Source organism: Heptranchias perlo, chromosome 3 (genome assembly GCF_035084215.1).
Source record: "Heptranchias perlo isolate sHepPer1 chromosome 3, sHepPer1.hap1, whole genome shotgun sequence".
Lineage (NCBI taxonomy): Eukaryota > Metazoa > Chordata > Chondrichthyes > Hexanchiformes > Hexanchidae > Heptranchias > Heptranchias perlo.
Window position 1 is genome coordinate 55,415,637 of NC_090327.1, and position 26,355 is coordinate 55,441,991.

The window sequence follows — 26,355 nt, forward strand, 5'->3', positions numbered from 1 at the left end:
CCACCCCACCTCCCCTTCCTTCCTGCCTGTCCTTCCTGATTGTTAAATACCCTGGCATATTTAATTCCCAGTCGTTGTCACCCTGCAGCCATGTTTCTGTAATGGCCACAAGATCATACCCATACGTCGTTATTTGTGCCGTTAACTCGTCCATTTTGTTACGAATGCTACGTGCATTCAGATAAAGAACTTTCAAATATGTTTTGTGACACTTAGTTCCTGCTTTTTCCTTTTTTAACACTTTACCTTTTTCTCCATACCTTCTGTCCCTTCCTGACACGCTTTCCTCTGTCTCCCTGCTCAGGTTCCCAACCCCCTGCCACAGCTTTGATGCTGGGTTAATCGCCTTGCACCTTCTAGTTTTTATTTTATCTCTCGTGCCTAAAGTACACTTTCTTTCCGCTGCTCTACGCTTTTCCCTTTCACTTGTTCTTGAACAACTGTTTGTACTATTTGTATTGTAGATTTCCCCTGGGTCTTCCCCTCTCTTGCTGCTCTCAACTTTATTCCCTTCTGACTCCCCGCTCAGGTTCCCATCCCCCTGCCACTCTAGTTTAAACCTTCCCCAACAGCACTAGCAAACACCCCCACGAGGACATTGGTCCCGGTCTTGCTCGGGTGTAACCCGTCCCGCTTGTACAGGTCCCACCTTCCCCAGAACCAGTCCCAATGCCCCAGGAATCTAAATCCCTCCCTCCTACACCATCCCTGCAGCCACGCATTCATCCTGTCTATTCTCCTGTTCCTATACTCACGAGCACGTGGCACCGGTAGTAATCCTGAGATCACTACCTTTATGTCTTCTGCGTGGGGGTGGAGCTATGGAAATAAATGGCGGTGGGTTTTGGCAAATGTATTTGGAAAGTGGTGCAAACGATAGAGGAAATTTGCACGTACCGATGCTTCGGTGTAAAACCGGCATGAGTCAGTTACATGCGAATTAGACGAAAGTATTGGTATTCTGAACCTCAACTATATGCTACACTCTGGTCCATTTGCACATGTTACCAAGTTGGTTACCTTAAATTGATTGTTTTCAAGAAGCCTGTGTTAAGTGGTATCTACTTACTTTGCAATCAAAAACTTTTAACATATCAAAATGATAAGTCTTATTGCAACAATCTGTAGCCATATCATCTGTTAAACTGGTATTCCCCACAATGCAGTTTCTACCAACACATCAAGATGGTAGATTCTTTCCCAACCCAAGCCTGTAGTAACCCAAACTTAGTGATGCCACTTCCCGTAAATAAATATTAAAAATATACCAAGTTGAAATGTGACAGAATTCCCTATTTATTATGTTGTGTACCATTAAAATGCAACACAGTATTAATAAACCTAGGAAATATGAGAAAATAAATAATTGCAGAGATTCATTGTTTGTAACATTTAACTTGTGTTGCATGCCGAGCGCAATTTACGAGTGAGTTTTTAAAAAAAGTGTGAACAGTGCATAGAGACTGCCTTCTGAAGTGCATATACACATGCTCTAGTATGTAGAGTCTTGATGCATAAAGGTCAATTAGGGAACTGTGAAAGCTTTGCAGTTGCTGCAAAGTATGTAACAGTTGCAATGAATGTAGTAATATTTTAAGATGATCGGATGGCTGGTACAAATCACTTTTTTTCACCTTTTTTGATATTTAAGTGCATAAGCACTTGTTTCTTTAGAAATAATCTTCAGATGTTATAAGTATCCCAGTCCAAAAATAAATTGGGATTTCTACTGTTCACAATTTTGCACAGTAGATTAATCATTGTCACAAGTTCTAAGCACTGTGCATGATAATTATGTCTTAATATCTACTTTATTTATTGATATCATTGGAGAAAACCTGAGGGGAGTGATGGGAGCTATGACCTGAATTAAACAACCTGCCATTTCACCCATTTGTGTGCCAGCATTGATATTTTGCAGCAAGTCTGAGAGATTGGGCATCTTCCTTGATCATAACTGATGCACACAATATGTCAGCTGTGATAGCGAACAGATGTTACATGGGTCTTCTACATAAAATATATTAAGTGGTGCGCTAATGTGTTGTATATGGTTTATGTAACAATGTAAGGTGTTTAAATGTTTCAAAAATTAATTCCATCCTGTTTATCTTACAGTGCTATAGCAAAATACAATAATTTATCCCTTTTAGTGTCGAGTTTCCTGTACTTAACTCTTAGTGCTCGATCCTTAGATAACAAAACTGATGAATCTTTTCTCCAAATTATTGAATGCTTTTAAGAAAAAATAAAGTTGAATTTATGCAGGTGCAGCTGTTAAAATTAAATTGATACTTTGAGTCTAATTTTAAATTGAAGACAAACTATTTCAAAATTTTTGGCAGCATAAAATTGTCAAAGCAGACTATAGTTGTTTGAAGTGTTTTCATTCCTCTTTGTGCTATCTGTAACCTAATTATTTTTGTCAGCTATTGCATTTTGAGAGGTGATAAATAGTGACAGAAATTGTAGGTATCCCATAAATGTCTGTTATAAGAAGCTAATTTTTGCATTGTGCCTTTGCTGTGATGTCACCATCATATCTCTTGAAAGAGGAACAATGCAAGATCATGAAATAATGAAGGATGAGGCAGGCCATTCAGCCCAAGTTAGTTCATCCATCCATCCAGATCCTAAAGTTCCCTTCCTCCAGTGTTTCTTAGGTGAAAACCCTGGAATCATTTATGTTGTTCTATCTGGAAGTCCATTCTATGTATTGACCACTCTGAGTGAAAAAGAAGTTAATGATATTGGTTCTAACCTTGCCGTTGACTGGTTGCAACTTGTGACCTCTTGTACTCCTTTTACAATTTTGTTTGAAGTAATTTTTCAAATTTACCTTTTCCATTTCATTTACTATCCAGTGTGCCTCTAAGTTTTCATTCAGATGCCTCCTTGCAATGCTGAAAAACCCAAGTTTCTTATGGATGATGGATGAGGAAAGCCATTTGGACCATCTTAATTCATTCATCCAGAGAAATCCTAAAGTTGTCCTATTCTATTATCCAGTTGTTCCTTTAACGATTCCAAGGTTTTTCCCTCCACTATTCTTCTAGTGGCTCTTCAGTGCACTGTTTCCAGAACTTAAATGTCTCCTGTGTCTTGGTAGCCTGAACTGAACACAATACTCGAGGTGTGGTATGACCAGAGCATGTTGTAGTTGGACCATGACTTTCTCTGACTTGCACTCTACTGTTTTGGATATATAATTTAGTGTTCTATTAGTTTTATTGATTATTACTTTGTGGTGGCTGAACATATTGAGTGTTGAGTTTGCTAGGATTCCAAGGTCTTTCTCAACTTCACCTGTAGCTACTTAAATACAATTAATGGAGTAGGTGTGTTGCCTAATTTTCTTTTCTATATGCAGTACTTTATTGCCCGCATTAAATTCCATCCACCACAGTTTTATCTAACTTATTTTGTAATTTTTGAGTCACCTCTTCCAAATGTACGGCCCTTGTTAGTTTGGTATCAACTGCAACTTTGTCCAGTTTTAATTGTTTCTGAATCCAAGCCATCGATATAAATTAGAAATACTAATCATCCCAATAAAGATCTCTCCGTAATTCCTACCCACCTTAACATAACTTCTCTAATAATACCCATTGTTTCTAATCTATTCTGAAGATTTACACTGAATCCCCACAGCTTTGAACTTAACTGATAATTTTTCAAATGGAGCCTTGTTAAATGTCTTTTGGAAGTCTATGTACGACATGTTATAGGTATTCCACTGTCCACTTGGGATGTCAATTCCTCAAAAATATCAACACGGGTGGTCAAGCAGGAATTTTTCCTTCTGAATCCAGGTGGACTGCTGTTTACTAATCATTAATTATTAAACGGATAACTCTCAAGTTTATTCCTGACAATTAATCACATTATTTTACATGGATTTTAAGTAACACTAATAGTCTGTAGTTGCCTGTGTCTGTTTCATCACCCTTTTTGAAAATAGACACTGCGTTGACCTGTTTCCAATCTACTGGTATGTTCCTAATGTCCAGTAGCGCCCTCATAATTGTTAATGCCTCACAGATCTCCTTCCTATTCTCTTAGCTCTCTGGGATAAATACCACCCATTCCTAGCAATTTGTTGGTATTGAGCATCTTGAGAACTTCTATCTCATCTACATCAGTTATTACCCCTGCTTAGATTATCTCTGCTTGGGCAGGGCAGGTTGCTCATTTGAATGCTTGGAGGAGATAATAATTCAAAATATTAAGTTTCTTGTGCTTATGCTCTGCTTTAATGGTGTTTGCCTCTTGGTTCTCCAACTGTCATCTTGTTGTTGAAGTACTGAAAGAAATTTCCTGTTAATTTTTGCATCTTCAGCTTTGCTTTTTTCCCTTCAGTCTCTCTTTGCCCCCTGACCACTTGTTTAACATGTATCTGCATGTTCTTATGTCCATCCCAGTGAATGTGTTCTCCTTTTTCCTTCCAGGATTTGTACAGATTATATTTCACTTCTGTTTAATCTATTTAGTATCATGCTTGTTCAATCTGTGCTTGCTGATTCTAGGTATGTATTTATGCAGTGTGCTCAACATTGTGCCTTTTAAAGGTGACCCTATGTCATTGACTGAAGCATTGTTGAACAAAAGGTGTTTGTCAATTTTCTTAAGAACTCATTTCTTTGAAGTTAGGGCTTTTAAATTTATATACATGGCACTTGGTATTTCTGAATCGCAGATTATAGTCAATTTGTAACTTAAACTCAACATCATAGTCCAAGCTATTTTAAAAATTCTGTGACCTTGTTTCCTTGTGCATTGTTGAACAGTCCCTGGTACCTGTTCATTATTGTAATATCATGAGTCGTTTTGCAGGCTTTCCTGCTACTTTTATCAACCTTAATCCATTCAGTATCTTCATTTCCATGTTTTCCCTCAGAGCTTATTTCAAGCCAACCCTGCCTACCAAGCCAACATGACTTTGCCTGTCTTCTCATCATGTCACTCAGTACCTTCTGTCTCTGGATACCTAGCTAATCATAGAATCATAGAAAGGTTATAGCGCAGAAAGAGGCCGTTCGGCCCATCGAGTCCATGCCGGGTAATATGCAGAGTTAGAAGGAAATTCATCAAATTGCCCCTGTTGCCTCATTTATTCATTTGACCTCAGCAACTTATTCCACAAGTCAACTATTCTTTGTGTCAAAAGAAAATTGCATGACTTTGTGTCTTACTCCTAACTTAATTAGATTGAATTAAGAAAGAAAGCACTTGCATTCATTTGGTGCCTTCATGAACTCAGGACGCCCCAGAACGCTTCACAACCAATGAAGTACTTTGAAGTGTAGTCACTGTTGTAATGTAGTGAAATGTGGCAACCAATTTGTGCATAGCAAAGTCCCACAAACCGAAATGAGATAAATGAACAGATAATCTCTTTTTATTGATGTTGTTTAAAGGATAAATGGTGGTCAGGACATTGAGAGTTCCCCTGCTCCTCTTCATATAGTACCATGGGATCTTTTATGTCCGCCTGAGGGCAGATGGGACCTTGGTTTAACATGACCTCTGACAGAACAGCACTCCCTCGCCACTGAACCGATGTCAGCCTAGAATTATGTTTTAGTCCCTGGAGTGGGGCTTGAACCCACAATGTTCTGACAGAGGCGAGAGTGCTATACCAATGAGCCAAAGCTGATACTGATTAAGTAGAAGATCTGAGAGGAAGCTGCTGTATAACATAAATATTTTGTGAATGGAAACCGCTTAGCATGAGTGATGGGGTATTTTTACAGTATTCTAATTATATAGTGTTCTTTTGTTAGGTCTAGCTATTATAAATGCAGCAGGTGAGACTGGGAGTATGTTGCCACTGACATTTTTTTAATCTCCCCAGTTTTTATTTGTTGAAATGGCTAGCAGTGATTCACATTGGTGTAAAATAAATCAGAAGGAACTTCCTTGGCCTTGGAAAAATGTCGCCACTTGCTTGGGGAGTTTCTCTGGATAAAGATTTTAAAATTCAGCTTTGATCCTCCCAATGAAAACAAGAAAAAAAAATCAGATTTTCAAGTCTTTCTACCTTCGGAAAACTCGCTTAAGTGTGAATATAAGGACTTCTTTCAGAGCTTACTTTTATTTGTTATGTCTCTGTGTGGCTCTTTCCCAAAACAGTTTGGCTGCAATAACAGATTCACCACATGAAGAATCATGGAAAGTATGTTCCAGTACAAACTATTGCCATCACAGAGCAGTACCTGTATATACTTACAAATTTTCTAACGGTGCTGTAATAAAAAATAAAGCGGTTCTGTCTTGTTTTAATTTGGTAACTGTCACAATACATAGAGTTTAAAGGCCAGCTGCACCGTTCCAGCTTAAATTGATACCAGTGTTCTGAGTCAGTTTGTTTCCAAGGTTATGGCCTTGAAAGAGGTATCAAACCGCAGATTTAAAATTTGTAGATTGTGTGATTGATCCAGTTATATGTATGACAGCCAATTATTTTGGAATCCTTTAGTTTTGAGACACAGAGGGTAGCTCTCCCAATGGAGATTCAAACCTGGAATGGCGGCAGGAGAATAAGAAGGCAGAGGAATTGTGATGTGTTAGGGTAGGGATTGCAGGGGCCCAAGTAACCAAGAGTGGAGACATGAAAGGTGGCATGACTGGTTGACTGGAAAGGGGGAGACAGGAGAGAATGGCTCAATAGGAGCCCAGAGAATATGTACAGAAAGGAAAGAAGAGAGGGAAAGAAAGATTGGGTTAAGAGAGAGAGAGAGAAAAAAAAGGGACATAAAGGAAAAGTAAGAAAAAAATTTAAATTTGACATTTATAAAATCTCAAGAATTTACGAGATGCAGGAATGAGACTCAACAGTTTAAATTGTTCCTTATTATTTTTCCAGCAAGATTTGGCCCAAGGTTTCTAGCAGAAAACATGTACAAAAAGTTACATAATTCACATTGATCAAATCTTCCTGGAAAAATAATGGCGTTATTAATGCACAAGTCGGCGAGCAAGTTCAGGGAATGAAGAGATGAATGAGTTGCGAATCTCCAGAATTTGCTGGTCGATTTACGCCGCTTTGCACAAACGGCATCTCGCCTTAGCCTCCCCGTTATTATTAAGAACCTGCTGGACCTGCACATTAATTGCCCATTAAACTTGCCGCAGAAGGTGAGGGCAGGTAATTAAGAGTGCAAGTACCCTTTTAACGATGTAATAATTGTTAATGCAATGCCAATCAACCTCTCTGGTCCAGAAAAGGAATAATATAAACTGTCTAACTGTCCCAGATGCCCTGTTGCCCTCGCCACGCTGTTATCAGCAACACACTTCCAGCAAGTTACAACGCAAAATATTTTTGAGCTGAAGAGTGCAGGAAAAGGTTTGATTAACGGCATACGCCGCGAGATGCCCCGCTCCTGCAAGATTTGGCCCCTTATGTTTAGCTATGCTGCCTTGATTATAGACAAAAGAAGATGGTGGCCAAAAGAATTTTCAAAAAATATTCAGAGCAATTTAATTGGCCCCACTTCTCTTTACTAGTTCTTTTATTCGTAACTGTTTGCTGACTGATTCTTGATTGGTAGTTTTTGTACTTGCTGGTCACTTTTAATTTCCACTTGCTATTTGTTATCAGAATTGAACAAGTAGGGAACTACCTGTTATGATGCTGTTTTACGACACTTGAGCCAGTCAGTTGCATATGTGACACATACCCTTCTTATAAAATAGTGTGATGCTTGAAGTATAATTGCATTGTTAGATTCAGGGTGTTTTTAATTCGCTGATCTCCCATGGAATTGCTCATAGCTAGTTTGGAGTCTTGAGCAGGATTATATTGTTTCCCTGCACACCAAGTCTGGCTCCTTTTAAGGCCATTGTCAAGGTATGGTTTGTGGTGAAGTGGTTTACTTAGTTATTGAGGTCAATTATGCATCAGCTTATGTTGGATATTTCTCCAGATTAGCAGCTGCTTGGGTTATCTCAAGAACCAGGTTATCTCGAGGTGAGAAAAAACTGCAGAAAGTAATCGTCTTTCTGCTTTTGCATACTTTTTCAGATGTTCAATTGAGATTTGTTGGTGTTCCATACAAAATGTGACATATGGAGTGTGGCACACAATCAAAACTTGTATGTGTGTGTGTATATGTATTACCAATTGGGGAATTTTATTACACATGGATGGGTAATAATATTGGTTGAAATTGTACATCAGTTTTGATTGTATGGTGCATATGAACTTAATCTGTTAGGAAGCAATGAGGTGGGGGTGCTCTAGTTTCACAGTAGGATATGAGATAACTGGTAATCTTAATTGGTATATCGGGTACGGTAGCGTAGTGGTTATGTTACTGGACTAGTAATCCAGAGTCATGAGTTCAAATCCCGCCACGGCAGCTGGGGAATTTAAATTCAATTAATTAAATAAAATTCAATTAATTAAATGAAATCTGGAATTAAAAAACTAGCATCAGTAATGGTGGCCATGAAACTACTGGATTGTCGTATCATGAGTAGCTTTGAAGGCTTTCCTGCTACTTTTATCAACCTTAATCCCTCAGAGCTTATCTCCGTTTCAAGCCAACCCGGCCTACCAAGCCAAGATGAGTTTTTTTTATTCGTTCACGGGATGTGGGCGTCGCTGGCAAGGCCGGCATTTATTGCCCATCCCTAATTGCCCTCGAGAAGGTGGTGGTGAGCCGCCTTCTTGAACCGCTGCAGTCCGTGTGGTGACGGTTCTCCCACAGTGCTGTTAGGAAGGGAGTTCCAGGATTTTGACCCAGCGACAATGAAGGAACGGCGATATATTTCCAAGTCGGGATGGTGTGTGACTTGGAGGGGAACGTGCAGGTGGTGTTGTTCCCATGCGCGTGCTGCCCTTGTCCTTCTAGGTGGTAGAGGTCGCGGGTTTGGGAGGTGCTGTTGAAGAAGCCTTGGCGAGTTGCTGCAGTGCATCCTGTGGATGGTGCACACTGCAGCCACAGTGCGCCGGTGGTGAAGGGAGTGAATGTTTAGGGTGGTGGATGGGGTGCCAATCAAGCGGGCTGCTTTATCTTGGATGGTGTCGAGCTTCTTGAGTGTTATTGGAGCTGCACTCATCCAGGCAAGTGGAGAGTATTCCATCACACTCCTGACTTGTGCCTTGCAGATGGTGGAAAGGCTTTGGGGAGTCAGGAGGTGAGTCACTCGCCGCAGAATACCCAGCCTCTGACCTGCTCTCGTAGTCACAGTATTTATATGGCTGGTCCAGTTAAGTTTCTGGTCAATGGTGACCCCCAGGATGTTGATAGTGGGGGATTCGGCGATGGTAATGCCGTTGAATGTCAAGGGGAGGTGGTTAGACTCTCTCTTGTTGGAGATGGTCATTGCCTGGCACTTATCTGGCGCGAATGTTACTTGCCACTTATCAGCCCAAGCCTGGATGTTGTCCAGGTCTTGCTGCATGCAGGCTCGGACTGCTTCATTATCTGAGGGGTTGCAAATGGAACTGAACACTGTGCAGTCATCAGCGAACATCCCCATTTCTGACCTTATGATGGAGGGAAGGTCATTGATGAAGCAGCTGAAGATGGTTGGGCCAAGGACACTGCCCTGAGGAACTCCTGCAGCAATGCCCTGGGGCTGAGATGATTGGCCTCCAACAACCACTACCATCTTCCTTTGTGCTAGGTATGACTCCAGCCACTGGAGAGTTTTCCCCCTGATTCCCATTGACTTCAATTTTACTAGGGCTCCTTGGTGCCACACTCGGTCAAATGCTGCCTTGATGTCAAGGGCAGTCACACTCACCTCACCTCTGGAATTCAGCTCTTTTGTCCATGTTTGGACCAAGGCTGTAATGAGGTCTGGAGCCGAGTGGTCCTGGCGGAACCCAAACTGAGCATCGGTGAGCAGGTTATTGGTGAGTAAGTGCCGCTTGATAGCACTGTCGACAACACCTTCCATCACTTTGCTGATGATTGAGAGTAGACTGATGGGGCGGTAATTGGCCGGATTGGATTTGTCCTGCTTTTTGTGGACAGGACATACCTGGGCAATTTTCCACATTGTCGGGTGGATGCCAGTGTTGTAGCTGTACTGGAACAGCTTGGCTAGAGGCGCAGCTAGTTCTGGAGCACAAGTCTTCAGCACTACAGCCGGGATGTTGTCAGTGCCCATAGCCTTTGCTGTATCCAGTGCACTCAGCCGTTTCTTGATATCACGTGGAGTGAATCGAATTGGCCGAAGACTGGCTTCCGTGATGGTGGGGATATCGGGAGGAGGCTGAGATGGATTATCCACTCGGCACTTCTGGCTGAAGATGGTTGCAAACGCTTCAGCCTTGTCTTTTGCACTCACGTGCTGGACTCCGCCATCATTGAGAATGGGGATGTTTGCAGAGCCTCCTCCTCCCGTTAGTTGTTTAATTGTCCACCACCATTCACGACTGGATGTGGCAGGACTGCAGAGCTTTGATCTGATCCGTTGGTTGTGGAATCGCTTAGCTCTGTCTATAGCATGTTGCTTCCGCTGTTTAGCATGCATGTAGTCCTGAGTTGTAGCTTCACCAGGTTGGCACCTCATTTTTCGGTACGCCTGGTGCTGCTCCTGGCGTGCTCTTCTACACTCCTCATTGAACCAGGGTTGATCCCCTGGCTTGTTGGTAATGGTAGAGTGAGGAATATGCCGGGCCATGAGGTTACAGATTGTGCTGGAATACAATTCTGCTGCTGCTGATGGCCCACAGCGCCTCATGGATGCCCAGTTTTGAGCTGCTAAATCTGTTCTGAATCTATCCCATTTAGCACGGTGGTAGTGCCACACAACACGTTGGATGGTGTCCTCAGTGCGAAGACGGGATTTCATCTCCACGAGGACTGTGCGGTGGTCACTCCTACCAATACTGTCATGGACAGATGCATTTGCGACAGGTAGATTGGTGAGGACGAGGTCAAGTAAGTTTTTCCCTCGTGTTGGTTCGCTCACCACCTGCCGCAGGCCCAGTCTGGCAGCTATGTCCTTCAGGACTCGGCCAGCTCGGTCAGTAGCGGTGCTACCGAGCCACTCTTGGTGATGGACATTGAAGTCCCCCACCCAGAGTACATTTTGTGCCCTTGCTACCCTCAGTGCTTCCTCCAAGTGGTGTTCAACATGGAGGAGGACTGATTCATCAGCTGAGGGAGGACGGTAGGTGGTAATCAGCAGGAGGTTTCCTTGCCCATGTTTGACCTGATACCATGAGATTTCATGGGGTCCAGAGTCAATGTTGAGGACTCCCAGGGCCACTCCCTCCTGACTGTATATCACTGTACCGCCACCTCTGGTGGGTCTGTCCTGCCGGTGGGACAGGACATACCCAGGGATGGTGATGGAAGAGTCTGGGACGTTGGCTGAAAGATATGATTCTGTGAGTATGGCTATGTCAGGCCGTTGCTTGACTCGTCTGTGGGACAGCTCTCCCAATTTTGGCACAAGTCCCCAGATGTTAGTAAGGAGGACCTTGCAGGGTCGACTGGGCTTGGTGTTTTGCCGTTGTCGTGTCCGGTGCCTAGTGGTCCGATGCCGGGTGGTCCGTCCGGTTTTATTCTTATTATGACTTTTCGTAGCGAGATTTTACAACTGAGTGGCTTGCTAGGCCATTTCAGAGGGCAATTAAGAATCAACCACATTGCTGTGGGTCTGGAGTCACATATAGGCCAGACCGGGTCAGGGCGGCAGGCTTCCTTCCCTGAAGGACATTAGTGAACCAGATGGGTTTTTACGACAATCCGGTAGTTTCATGGCCATCATTGCTGATACTAGTATTTTAATTCCAGATTTTTATTTAATTAATTGAATTTAATTAATTAATTGAATTTAAATTCGCCAGCTGCCGTGGCGGGATTTGAACTCATGACTCTGGATTTTAGTCGAGGCCTCTGGATTACTAGCCCAGTAACATAACCACTATGCTACCGTACCCTATGAGTGCACTGGATACAGCAAAGGCTATGGGCCCCGACAACATCCCGGCTGTAGTGCTGAAGACGTGTGCTCCAGAACTAGCCGAGCATCTAGCCGAATTGTTCCAGTACAGCTACAACACTGGCGTCTACCCGACAATGTGGACAATTGCCCAGGTATGTCCTGTCCACAAAAAGCAGGACAAATCCAATCCGGTCAATTGCCGTTCCATCAGTCTACTCTCAATCATCAGCAAAGTGATGGAAGGTGTCGTCGACAGTGCTATCAAGCGGTACTTACTCACCAATAACCTGCTCACCGATGCTCAGTTTGGGTTCCGCCGGGACCACTCGACTCCAGACCTCATTACAGCCTTGGTCCAAACATGGACAAAAGAGCTGAATTCCAGAGGTGAGGTGAAAGTGACTGCCCTTGACCGAGTGTGACACCAAGGACCCCTCGTAAAATTGAAGTAAATGGGAATCAGGGTAAACTCTCTGGTGGCTGGAGTCAGACCTAGCACAAAGGAAGATGGTAATGGTTGTTGGAGGCCAATCATCTCAGCCCAGGACATTGCTGCAAGAGTTCCTCAGGGCAGTGTCCTTGGCCCAACCATCTTCAACTGCTTCATCAATGACCTTCCCTCCATCTTAAGGTCAGAAATGGAGATGTTCGCTGGTTGCACAGTGTTCAGTTCCATTCGCAACCCTCAGATAATGAAGCAGTCCGAGCCCACATGCAGCAAGACCTGGACAACATCCAGGCTTGGGCTGATAAGTGGCAAGTAACATTCGCGCCAGACAAGTGCCAGGCAATGACCGTCTCCAACAAGAGAAAGTCCAACCACCTCCCCTTGACATTCAACGACATTACCATCACCGAATCCCCCATCATCAACATCCTGGGGGTCACCATTGACCAGAAACTTAACTGGACCAGCCATATAAATACTGTGGCTCCAAAAGCAGGTCAGATGCTGGGTATTCTGCAGCGAGTGACTCGCCTCCTGATTTCCCCAAAGCCTTTCCACCATCTACAAGGCATAAGTCAGGAGTGTGAAGGAATACTCTCCACTTGCCTGGATGAATGCAGCTCCAACAACACTCAAGAAGTTTGACACCATCCAGGACAAAGCAGCCCCCTTGATTGGCACCCCATCCACCACCCTAAACATTCGCTCCCTTCACCACGGGCGCACAGTGGCTGCAGTGTGTACCATCCACAGGATGCACTACAGCCACTCGCCAAGGCTTCTTCGACAGCACCTCCCAAACCCGTGACCCCCTACCACCTAGAAGGACAAGACAAGGGCAGCGAGCACATGGAAACAACACCACCTGCACGTTCCCCTTCAAGCCACACACCATCCCGACTTGGAAATATATTGCTGTCCCTTCATCGTCGCTGGGTCAAAATCCTGGAACTCCCAACCTAACAGCACTGTGGGAGAACCTTCACCACACGGACTGCAGTGGTTCAAGAAGGTGGCTCACCACCACCTTCTCGAGGGCAATTTGGGATGGGCAATAAATTCTGGCTTTGCCAGCGATGCCCACATCCCATGAACGAATATAAATAAAAAGTAGCTTGCTGAACTCCTGGCGAGGGAGGTTTCTGTGTACCTTCTTTCCATTTTTGTTCACAGCATAACTCGTTCACAGGAGCAAGAGAAGCACTCGTCATACGTACAGCCTGGTTACTCGTTGAACCTGTAGGATCTGAAAATGACATGTTGCTGAGTCACTATCAAATTTGGAGCAGTGTTTTCCAGTTTCCAGGTGATGGAATGGCTCAGTTTAAAGTAACGATGGTTCTGGGAATCAGTGGTTGGTTCATTATTGACATATGGAAAGCCCTCTGCTTTGAAAGCTTATAACAGCAAGTGGAATTGTTTTAGTTTCAATCTTAAAGCTTCACCTTGTTGGGATGTGATGTGCCAGCAATCTTATCATATTTGCAAATGCTGATAGGTTGGGAACTTCCTGAACTCACTGAATCAATGTTGATCTTGTCTCGGCCATTAACTGGTAGAAACAGTGCTGGAGGATACTGAGAGTATGCAGTTCATGCAGATTATTTAGCAAGTGTGACCAGCTTGTTTGGTTCTGAACAGATTGTCAGAAGTCTTTGAACATGGGGCTTCTTGTAAACTTGCTTCTTTTAATCTGAGTGTTCATTTTAAGCATCCTTGTCTTGAGTTTCATGTGTTGGTGGATCAATCTTGTTTGGCAGCTGTATAAGGCAGTTTCTTCAGCCTGTTCATTTTTTAATCAATCAAGTCAGAAACAGAACAGAACCAGAGGTTTCATACATAAGCAGTGGGGAATAATGATACAAATCGCTGTATATGATAAAAGGGATGCAAGAATTTTAGGAACAAGAAAGGGCAGGCTTGTTGGGCCAGAAAACTTTTTTTGTTAACCCCTCAGCTCTGCTTTCTCACCATTTTCTCCATCCCCTCATTCTTCGGAAACACATTTAGTTGTATCTTGAATGCACGCTATTTGTTTTGTTATGCTTCATTACTTACTATCTATCTATCTATATACTCTTTGCTTCAAAAAAGTTGTGTGTGTATTTCCTATGTACTCCTAATTTGGAAATTACAACCCATGGTTTTAGAAACCTTCATCTTGGTCCCTTTCATCAATTGCTTTCATAATTTAAAATAATTATGTTGGATACCTGGAGGTAACAAAAGCATCAATGAGGTTTGAGCAGCAGATGGGCTGAGGCAGTAGCAGAGATGGGCAAGGTTGTGGAGGTGGAAGTAGGCGGTCTTTTGTGATGGAGAAGAAATGAATTTGGAAGCTTAGCTCAGGGTCACATAGGAAGCCGAGGTTGCAAACAGTCTGGCTCACTCTAAGACAGCGGCCAGGGAGGGGGATGGAATCAGTGGCTGGGGAACCGACTTTGTGGTGGGAAACACAATGTTTAATTGCCGGCTTATCCAGGACTGGGTCTCGGACAGGCAGTCTGACAACACAGTGGCAGTGGAGGGGTTGAGAGAGATGGTGATGAGTGGAGCTGAACGTCATGAACCTACGTGTGGAACCTGACTTCGTATCTTTGGATGATGTCACCGAGGGACAGCATGTAGATGAGAATTAGTCACTGATTTGTAGTGCTGCTTTCTGCAGCACTTTCCTGTGCCATCTCACTGCAAATATTATATCTCTCCAAAAATATAACCATAGCTGTGAATTTGATGGAACACTTGAAATTCCTTAATCATCTTTCCTGGGAATGTAAGCTTCCTATTGAGACTTCTGTATAACTTAGGTAATGTAGCCTCTCCACCTCTTTGATAATAGTTCTGGCAAATGCAATCTGAGGAGTCTATCTTTATTATTGCTGTTTAGTAATTCTGTTGTTCCACCTCTTGGCTTCGATACTAAGTGATGTGGGATGTGTATTGATGTGTAAGTGGCCGTATAACTTGAATGATCTGTCTCTCGAGTGCACTGAAGCAAGAGATATGAGACCACTTCCAATTGGTGGTTGCGTACTGCTTACGCTTCCAATTGGGTGTAGTATAACTCTAGACTAATGTGAACTGATCAGAGAGAGCCAGCGTGGATTTGTAAAAGTCAAGATATGTATAACTAACCTAGTTGAACTTTGAGGGGGGTCACAAACATGGGGGATAATGGAGTGTTTTTGGATGTTATTTATATGGACTTCCAGAAGGCAATTGATCAGGTTCCACACAAGAGACTGTTATGGAAAAATGGAAGTACATGGAATTAGAACCATAGCTATGAATTTGATGGAACACTTGAAATTCCTGGAGATGAACATGAGGAAGTGCAAGGTCATCCACTTTGGACCGCAGAAAGATAGATCAGAGTATTTTCTATATGGTGAGAAGCTAGGAACTGTGGAGGAGCAGAGAGATTTAGGGGTCCATGTACAGAAATCACCAAAAACTAGATGACAGGTACAAAGAATAATTAAAAAGTCTAATGGAATGTAGCCTTCATCTCAAGGTGACTGGAATACAAAGGGGTTGAAGTTATGTATAAAGCTCTGGATAGACTGTAGCTGGAGTACTGTCTTCAGTTCTGGATGTGGAGATGCTGGTGATGGACTGGGGTGGACAAATGTAAGGACTTGCACAACACCAGGTTATAGTCCAACAGTTTTATTTTAAATCACAAGCTTTCGGAGCTTACCTTCTTCGTCAGGTGAGTGAAGGGTTCTAAAAACGCATAGCATATATGCCTGGTGATTACAGATAATCTTTCCAACTGCCCCCTATCACATCTCAGCTGGGAGACGATCACAGCAATCAAAGGTGTCGTTGGTGTTCAGACAGGTTAGCCACGGAAAACATTACATCCCAGTATACTGAATACACAATGGGTCAGATGACATAGACAGAGAGAGAAAGAGACCCGAAAGGCAGAGAGAGAGGGAATGTCCCGTTGTATTAAAAACAGATAACTTTTTTTCGCTGGTGGGGTTTCATGTAGCGTGACATGAACCCAAGATCCCGGTTGAGGCCGTCCTCATGGGTGCGGAACTTGGCTATCAATTTCTGCTCGACGATTTTGCGTTGTCGTGTGTCTCGAAGGCCGCCTTGGAGAACGCTTACCCGAAGATCGGAGGCTGAATGTCCTTGACTGCTGAAGTGTTCCCCGATTGGGAGGGAACCCTCCTTTCTGGCGATCGTTGCGCGGTGTCCGTTCATCCATTGTCGCAGTGTCTGCATAGTCTCGCCGATGTATCATGCTCCGGGGCATCCTTTCCTGCAACGTTTGAGGTAGACAACGTTGGCCGAGTCACAGGAGTATGAACCATGAACCTGGTGGGTGGTGTCCTCTCGTGTGATGGTGGTATCTGTGTCGATGATCTGGCATGTCTTGCAGAGTTTGCCGTGGCAGGGTTGTGTGGTGTCGTGGACGCTGTTCTCCTGCGAACGATGGTCTGTTTGAGGTTAGGTGGCTGTTTGGAGGCGTGGGGATGGCCTTAGCGAGGTGTTCATCGTCATCGATGACATGTTGAAGGCTGCGAAGAACATGGCGTAGTTTCTCCGCTCCGGGGAAGTACTGGACGACGAAGGGTACTCTGTTGGTTGTGTCCCATGTTTGTCTTCTGAGGAGGTCGATGCGATTTTTCGCTGTGGCCCGTCTGAACTGTCGATCGATGAGTCGAGCGTCATATCCCGTTCTTACAAGGGCGTCTTTCAGCGTCTGCAGGTGTCCATCGTGTTCCTCCTCGTCTGAGCAGATCCTGTGTATTCGCAGGGCCTGTCCACAGGGGATGGCCTCCTTGACGTGGTTAGGGTGGAAGCTGGAAAAGTGGAGCATCGTGAGGTTGTCCGTGGGCTTGCGGTAGAGTGAGGTGCTGAGGTGCCCGTCTTTGATGGAGATTCGTGTGTCCAAGAATGAAACCGATTCTGAGTAGTCCATGGTGAGTTTGATGGTGGGATGGAACTTGTTGATGTTATCGTGTAGTCTCTTCCGTGGCTAAACTGTCTGAACACCAACGACACCTTTGATTGCTGTGATCGTCTCCCAGCCAAGATGTGATAGGGGGCAGTTGGAAAGATTATCTGTAATCACCAGGCATTGTTCTCTGATTATATATGCTGTGCATTTTTAGAACCCTTCACTCACCTGACGAAGGAGGTAAGCTCCGAAAGCTTGTGATTTAAAATAAAACTGTTGGACTATAACCTGGTGTTGTGCAAGTCCTTACATTCAGTTCTGGACGCTGCACCTCAGGAAAAATATTGGCCCAGAATGATACTGGGGCTTGTTGGCGGATTTCTCCCGTTACTGTCACAACAATGGGTTGTTAATCCATCAACAATAACCTCCCCTTGATTCTAGCCCGAGTGGTTATAAAATAGCAAGTTTAATAGACTGACTTACAACAGAGTTGCACTACAGCTGTCTTCAACATTACATTCAGCAGTTGTTTTAGTTATAATACAACTGTCTACAGATTACATTAATGTCAAGCAATCAATATAACCGGATCTGTCCATTCTTCAGGTTGATCAGACCTGACCTCCGCGGACTTCTTGTGGCAGTGGACTTCCGACCATGCCCCCTTGGGAGCTCTAATTCTTGGGAGGGCGCATACCCCATCTTTATACTATTCAGCTGCGTTGTTCTGTATGTAAGCGCAGCTGACCTTCTCTTGTTCGTAAACCATCCTACTGTGCTGATTCTCCAAAAACCACTAAGGATTCTTTAATGTCGTCTTATTTACGCAGCCTTTTACCGTTATAAAGTCTTAGTATATTTATACTAAGTTAGGACACCATGTCTCGTTATGTTACTGTTTTTCACTATTGTAATGCCTCAGCACTTTTTCAATGACTGTTGGGTTTCTGTGAGTTATTTTCCTCAGAGATGTGGACCTTTGACCTCCTATTCTCTATGCTTGTTTTAAACCATATTTTTACGGGTCTGGAAGGGTTATATTATAAGAAAATGTTATAGTCAATAGAGAATAATAGTGGGGTGTAAAACCTGCGTTCCACCCAATCCTGTGGGTTTTCCACTCAGCAGGTTCGGTTAAAATTGTCCCCGTAGTTTCAGCAGGTATGTGAATAAGCAACCCCTTCGTCAAATGAATCTTTGAGTACTTGCTTGCCGACCCTTGTAATCTATTGGGAAGGATGTTTCCACCTGCCTTCCTGTGCATTTAAAACTGTTCGTCTGTAGTCCAGCAGTATAGGCTTTTATACAAGGCATTAAGCTCTTCAAATCAGTTATTCAAGCCCTTTGGTCTTTTGGTATGTGTAAGTGGGCGCAATCTTTCCTGCTTATAGGATCAGGAACATTTGAAGAATTGCATATGATTATTTATGTTCTATAATATTGTGAATGTTTGCATTCAGTACAAAATATTTCCATGAATCTTTTGTATTTTGCAATTTTCATAAATTAATCTAATTTATAAAGCTTTTTTTAAAAATTAGCAGTTTTGTGTAATATGTTTCTCTGTTGTACTTTAACATTGTCTCTGCCTCTTGTTCGTTTCAGATGGAATCAGTGTTGCAGGGTTACCCTTGTCAAGTCCTTTCCGACAGAACGGCAAACCACGCTCAGAGAGCAAATCTACTATTTTCAATTCAGCTGACACCAACAGTAAGACTGAATACAATCATGTAAAGGTATGGTACCATTTCTAAAGTTTTGGGTGCAATAGTTTGGATAGATGTGGTACTTCACAGCTTGTTTTTTTTTTACTGTGACAACTTAAGGAAGTGTCAATCTTCATTTTGTCCTGATTTAGTATCTGAGTCCGTCCAGCCACACAAACTTAATTTTTTAAAATTTTAAACTCCAAGGAAATGACAGCAGTTTAGGGTTATTCTATCAAAAGATAAATTGAATTGAGATATTTCAACTTCATATGCTTTGGAGGCTTCTTGGAATTAGGCTATAGTGATTTTATGGTTCCTGGCTCATTTCTTGTGTCAAGATAGACTGCCACTGACAGGTCAGTAATGTTCTGGTCTAAGTGATGCAAAACAGAAGAATCTACTTTTGATTTTTTTTTGTATGTTTATACTCACTTATTAGCATTTTTAAGTATAATATCCAAATTCTTATATTTGAAAACATAGATCCTCAAACTTTTATTTAACTCCGCCCCCCCCCCCCCCATCGATCTACAAATTGCATATTAATCTCAGTCACGAATGGTCTGGGTTGGATTCTCAGTCTTGACACTATGATCTAGTTATCTTTGAGTTTTGCCAGTTTGTGATTAGGTTGTTAGATGAGTTTTTCATGGTGGCAAAATGGTCCACCTATTGGGGGAGCGGGGTGGGGAGGGGGGTGCAGGGACAGAGGAGGAGGAGAAGAAGAATTAACAGGAAAACCTACACCTAAGTTGGTATGGAGAAATATGCATTCTCGTCAACATAGTACAAATCCACATGCTAAGCTGAAGTCTAAATGAGTAATGGAATTGCACAATGAAGTTATGCTTTTGCTGCAATTGTAGATCTGCCACCCCTGGCGAGAAGAAAACTGATAGGTATTTATGATTTGCTAGTTACCCATGGATACATATCAGTCATAATGAGGTGGTTGTAGAGTTACATTTAAATGTTGGGTTTTTAATGCTAAGTATATTCACACGAGTTTAAAAAAGCACTGAGATGAAAGTGGTTAAAATGCTAATGAGCTAGGCATTGAAGTTGTTTCCCCAACTACAGGAAATAATAAGCAATTTGTTAGCCCATCTCGGTAATTGATAAACACCTTGCACTCATTGTGCTGAAATATCCCTGGTCCCAGGCACTCGGCGGGGTTTTTCTGGCATATGCCTTGTCCTCTGATTGGGAACACAGCTAAAAATAGGGTCAAACACACGCTGACAGGTTTTTACGTAGAAGGTTGCTAAGGCAGGCTTTTGCCAGACTCTCAAGCTCAGAATATAGGAGGGTAGTTGCAAGTTATTCTGTCCAATTTAAGCAAGGTAATCCAGTCATATGAGGAAACATTGCATATTCATTATTTTGTATTATGAAGTAAAGACAAGTTGTACTGATTGAATTAACAACAACAACTTGCATTTATAGAGCACCTTTAACGTATGAAAACGTCCCAAGGCACTTCACAGGAGTGTAATCAGCAGACAAAAATTGACAATGAGCTAAAGAAGGAAATATTAGGACAGGTGACTAAAATCTTGGTCAAAGAGCTAGGTTTTAAGGAAGGCCTTAAAGGAGGAGAGGTGGTAAACAAATTATTTGTTTATCAGGGAACACTGCGATTTACGAACATTCTTACTAGCCTTTCATTTCCGGCAAGGACGATTAATTTAATTTACAATGTCACAAAATGAAATAAATTTCAAGTGGAGAACAAAAATCCCTGGAAGTTGCTATTGATTTTGCACAGGAAATTTTTGCAGTTAGGAATGGGGTTGTCATGCCTCCTGCTATATATCTCAATTTTATGACACAGCTCAATATGTAACTGTATAAGCAACAATTCTGACACAAAAAACATGAAAAAAAATTATGATAAAACCATTAAACTTTCTCAAAAATTAGTAAATTAATGTTTAGAAATTCCTCTTAAAAAGTTTCTCTTGCATAACCCTGAATCTGACTCTGGGGCCTGCTTAAGACCCAGAGCTGGAAATTTTATCTGAGCTTTGCTGAGAATTCCCAACACCTGCGGATAAATTCTGTACATTATTAAAGAAATGGGAGGTAGTTTTCATCTTGCTCATTTTGAACTATAAAACCCAGAGTGCACCGTGATAATCATGTCACATCACAATCAGTAGAATAAGGTTTTGCAATTGGGCTGGAGAGTTCGTTCCTTTTGATGAATTTGAGGTGTGTGAGAGAGATGTATCATGGGAGTTGTGGTTTTCACCCAGCTTTTGTGGAACTATAACAACCCGCTCATGACAACAACCCATATCAAAGGACAACTAAGCAGAAAATTTATAAATAATATGAAACATGAGTGCTTGAAAAAACTCTGATCAAACGCAGCTAGTGCTTTGTCAATTGGCTTTTCTTAAACAAAAGCTGTATGAATGTATTTGATGAAAACAGGGATGTAAGATGATAAATTATAGATAGAGATGGTTGGATGCAGTATGGATCATCGTAGATCCCGAGCTGTTAAGACCATGGATATTTAATGCAATAGAAAGCAATGAGCAAAGTTGAAGAATGTAGGTCAGATAGACATTCTGCAGTTGCACTTGATTACATTTCAGGAAACAGAGAATTTGTGGAATCTATTTTTAGTGGATCAAATGAATCTGATGGAGTCTATGCATAGCCTACAGCGCAGAAACAGGCCATTCAGCCCAACTGGTCTAAGCTGGCGTTTATGCTCCACGTGGGCCTCCTCCCACCCCTCTTCATCTAACCCTATCAGCATACTCTTCTATTCCTTTCTCCCTCATGGGCTTATCGAGCTTCCCCTTAAATACATCTGTGCTACTCGCCTCAACTACTCCTTGTGGTAGTGCGTTCCACATTCTTACCACTTTTTGAGTAAAGAAGCTTCCCCTGAATTCCCTATTGGATTTATTAGTGACTGTCTTATAGTTATGACCCATAGTTTTGGACTACCCCACGTGTGGGAACATTTTCTGCATGTCTTCCCTATCAAACCCTTCAATAATCTTAAAAGTCTCTATTAGGTCACCCTTCAGCCTTCTGTTTTCTAGAGAAAGAACCCCAACCTTTTCGTCCTTTCTTGTTAAATATACCCTCTCGGTTCTAGTTACAAAAATTATAGTTCTTCACATGTCGTGTAAGCAATGAGTTTTGTGGGCCGAAAAGCATTTTCTCATCTGAATTTCGAGCGCAGTGTGTGATGACTGCAACTGTATGACCTCTGCGTTAGCATATCATTAAGTTCACACTTGTCACAAATTTATAAGTACCTCCAAGCATTGTCATATTATTTACCTAACAGTGTTGGCTTGAACTTTTGATAAAAGGTATATCTTATTGTTATAAACACTTCATTCAAAAAGTCAGAATAATCATTTCAGGTACTGTTTGAAGAAAACTGCAACTCAACCAGATTAAAAGCAGAACACATTTTAAATCTGACTCATACCCTGAATTGTGATTTTTTTTTTTTCCAAAGTTGTGAATAGTCCTATTTTGTGTTAATTCTGATCAAAAACTCATTTGATTCAATAGAAGTTATTTCACTGATGAGGATAACAAGTCATTGTTTCTCTCCACATCGCCACACAATGTTTTCAAAATGGAATGCACCAGTGACCATACAAAAATTTGTACTGATCAATGAAATTGAAGTGTATGCTTTAGTCACTTATGAAATCCTGGATGAATTTAGATTTAGTTCATTGATATTTAAGATTACTAATCTGAATATGATGAATTCCTTATACTTAAACAAACTTAACATTTCAGTAGAGAAAATTTTCGTCATACTTCCAGGGTATCTTGCATGTTGTATATCTGTCATGTAAAGTATTTCTTAAATGTTGCTGATGTGATATAATGTATCTTTCACTCAAAGCTTAGTTATGCAAAATATTAAGTTTAGCAATGCTTTGACATTTTTGATGTTTCTATCAGTGCATATATAAATGTGTGTAAGATGAGAAATTTGGATAACTGGGAGTTGAAATTATGGGTAGGGTTGACTTAGGTGTGAGTCATGACAGTGCATGGTACTATAGCTCACTCTGGGGAAGTGTAATCATTTGCACCGAGACCAGTTTCAGTCCCATTTTCCTGTCTGTTGTGGATTCTCCAGCTCCTGAATTTGCAGTGTCCCATTCACCTCTCTTGGGCTCCCACACACTTGCTTACCTCTGTCTTGGGCTCTGACTCAAATCTATCTTGAGTTCCAGTTGGCCAGTCTCTCACTTGTTGATTGTCCCACGTGCTGCTGCTTAAACACAGTCATTAAAATCACAATTTGTGTACTCCAGGGAACTGTGTGACTGATGAGCTGCCCCCCCCCCCAATCAGCAAATGGGGGATCAGAAGCTGGAGAAAGGCAAGTGTGGGGCCACTGCCAGAGAGACAGTTGTAGTAGCAGCCTAAGATGTTACTATAATTTGTATGGCTCCTTGACCAACTTTACAATGAGTTCTCAACTGGTGGAAGTTTCAAAAAATCACTGGACTCTATTTTGAATTGCATTTCTACCATCAGTAAAGAATAAATCCTTGTAGCTTTCTGCAACTAAAAGAAACAAAACTACTTCTGGTCAAAGGAAACAATCTGTGCTTAGTGTTAAGTTTGAGTGCACTGCAGTTTGAAAGGAAGAATCTCTTTTTATGCAAGTATGTGTCTATTCACTTAGGTTAGAAATCAGCGGTAGCATGTTTTTCACCCAGTGGTTAAAGAGCACCATTGTCATACGGAGAGTTTTTATTTAAAAAGTATTATAAATGACAGCTAAATATTGTTACACGTGGAGTAAATGTAATACATGACCACAAATAGTGGTCTATGAAAGATACGGTGTTAACTGAGATTATGCTTGATCAAATTTGGCATCACTAGATGTAGTTCTTCCCCTCCATTTTTAATTTGATTCTGGTCAGTTTATTTCTCCCTCCTATGCTCTTCAAAGGCTCTTGTATCCCAACGGCATCTCTCAGAAAGTAAAGGATATTCATAAGTAGGGATGGATAATACATTCTCTTTTCAGCTCTGGAATCTGGATTTTCAGCCTGGATTGATGATATGAAAATTTCCTTTTTTGTTGGCAGTGGGCCCTCAGAAATGTTTCAGCCTCAACTCAATGCATTGTGGGCAATATACTTTCAGTGGTCAGTAATTGCATCAGTCCTATTCTATATTTACCTGAAGAAATGAATTCTTTGTGTTCACATTTCAGGGTCCCTAATTCAATGTGCATACTGTACATTTATCTGCATTACGATCCATTTGCCATTCCTGCCCTATCCGCTTAGTTGCACCATGTACCAATATAGTAAACAAGGTACTCAGATTTGAACTTGTAACAGTTCTAAATCTGTTTCTAAGATGGTTAATTTCTAAGGCGGTTGCATCCCTCTACAGTGAAACAGTTGCTGCTGTTGTGATAGATTATAACTCCATTAAAATGAATAAAGCTGAGTTTATTCTTTGAGCCACATCTTTTAGAAGTGAATGTTAGATTAAAGGAGATTCAGCAAGGTTGGGACATCACTCTGCATAACACTTCTTGTCTGTAAGCTTTCCAGATTTTATACTCTATAAAGGTAAGGAAAATTGAGTAAATCTTAGTAGAACTGTTGGTAATAGTTTTGCATTGACTACATACATCGTGAGTGATCAATAATCTCACCGAAATTCATTTCCACTTTTGTTTAGTGCCAGCCTTGTCTCAGTGGTTGCACTTTCGCTTCTTGAGTCAGAAGGTTGTGGGTTCATGCCTCACTTCAGAAATTTGAGCACGTAATCTAGGCTGACACTTTGGTATAGTACTGCTTGAGTGCTGCATAGGACAGAGGTGAAGTCTTTTGGATGAGATGTTAAACCAAGGCTTTATTTGGCCTTGGGTGGATGTAAAAGATCTCTTAGCACTGTTCAAAGAACAGGCGAGTTCTCCTGGTTTCTTAGTTGATTGACAGATAAAATATTAACCATCACTAAAAACAGATTATGTGGTCACTTATCTTATTGCTGGATGTGCAAATTGGCTTCCGTGTTTGCCTACATTACAAAAGTCAGCACAATTCAAAAGTACTTATTCAAAAGCAAAATACTGCGGATGCTGGAAATCTGAAATAAAAATAGAAAATGCTGGAAAAGCTCAGCAAGTCAGGCAGCATCTGTGCAAAAAGAAACGAAGTTAAGGTTTCAGGTCGAAGACCTATCGTTAGGTCTTCGACCTGAAAGATTATCTCTGCTTCTTTCTCCACAGATACTGTCCCACTTGCTGAGCTTTTCCAACATTTTCTATTTTTATTTCAAAAGTATTTAATTGCTTGTGGAGTGTTTTGGGATGTTCTGATTTTGTGAAAGGTGCTATATAAATTCAAGTTATTTCTTTGAGCACTTTTTTATGTACATTTCCTGTTCCAGTGTGCAATACCTTGCATTTGTCCACATGATAATCCTTAGCCCACTTGCTAAATTGGTGGTGACCGGAGTACTGCAAGAAAGAGAAAGAACTTGCATTCATATAGCACCTTACGCAACCTCAGGATGTCCCAAAGTGCTTCACAATCAATGAATTACTTTTTTGAAGTGTAGTCACTGTTGTGATGTAGGGAAAATGTATTTTTACGTGATACCAAACTCTCTACCTTAGTGTCATCAGTAAATTTTATAACATGGCATGGGGCATCTCTTGCAATCCATTTCTGAATAATATGAACAGCAGGAGACTCAACACACTCCTTTCGAACTCCATGAGTCATTGATCCTGGATGAGCCTTTTCCATATATTACCTGTCCCTCATTTTCTGCAACCAAGCTAGTTTTCAATCCAGCTTATTGTATGAGCCTTAACCTTCATAAAAATCTTACATATGGAATTTTATCAAATGTCTTGCGAATTCAATTTGAATATGTCCACTGGATGACCCTCACTGAACAATTTACCTCAAAGAAATTCTATAGATTTGAGACACTAGTGCAGTAGGATTTGTATTTGGGATCTGATGACTAAATATTCAGATGAATGTATAAAAATAGCAACATCAGTTATGATTCACCTTCTTTTCCCTCTAGTGTTTTAATGTTGTTTATGTCCAAAGAAAGGCATTTTCATCTAATAGTTGTGGACAGAAACAGTAAGTAAAATTAAGTAAACAAAATAACAGGAAGGTCTGTGCTGAAACTTAAACACTTAAAGCACATAATCTAGGCTAAGATGCTGCATTGTCCCAGGTGCTGTCTTTTGGATAAGACATTAAACTAAGGCCCTGTTTGCCTTCTCAGGTGGATGTAAAAGCTCCAGAGGGGCACTATTAGAAGAGATGGGGAATTCTTCTGGTGTCCTGGCCAACATTTATCCC

At 41.7% G+C, this 26,355-nt stretch overlaps 1 protein-coding gene across 1 annotated transcript in view; it reads left to right on the forward strand.

Annotated features, from left to right (window-relative positions):
* Window positions 1-26,355, forward strand: part of trappc9 (trafficking protein particle complex subunit 9) — an 838,299-nt gene that overhangs the window by 207,272 nt on the left and 604,672 nt on the right. Inside the window, exon 17 of the mRNA XM_067979750.1 lies at window positions 18,891-19,021. Coding sequence (XP_067835851.1) covers window positions 18,891-19,021 — 131 coding nt within the window. The remainder of the gene's footprint in view (window positions 1-18,890; window positions 19,022-26,355) is intronic.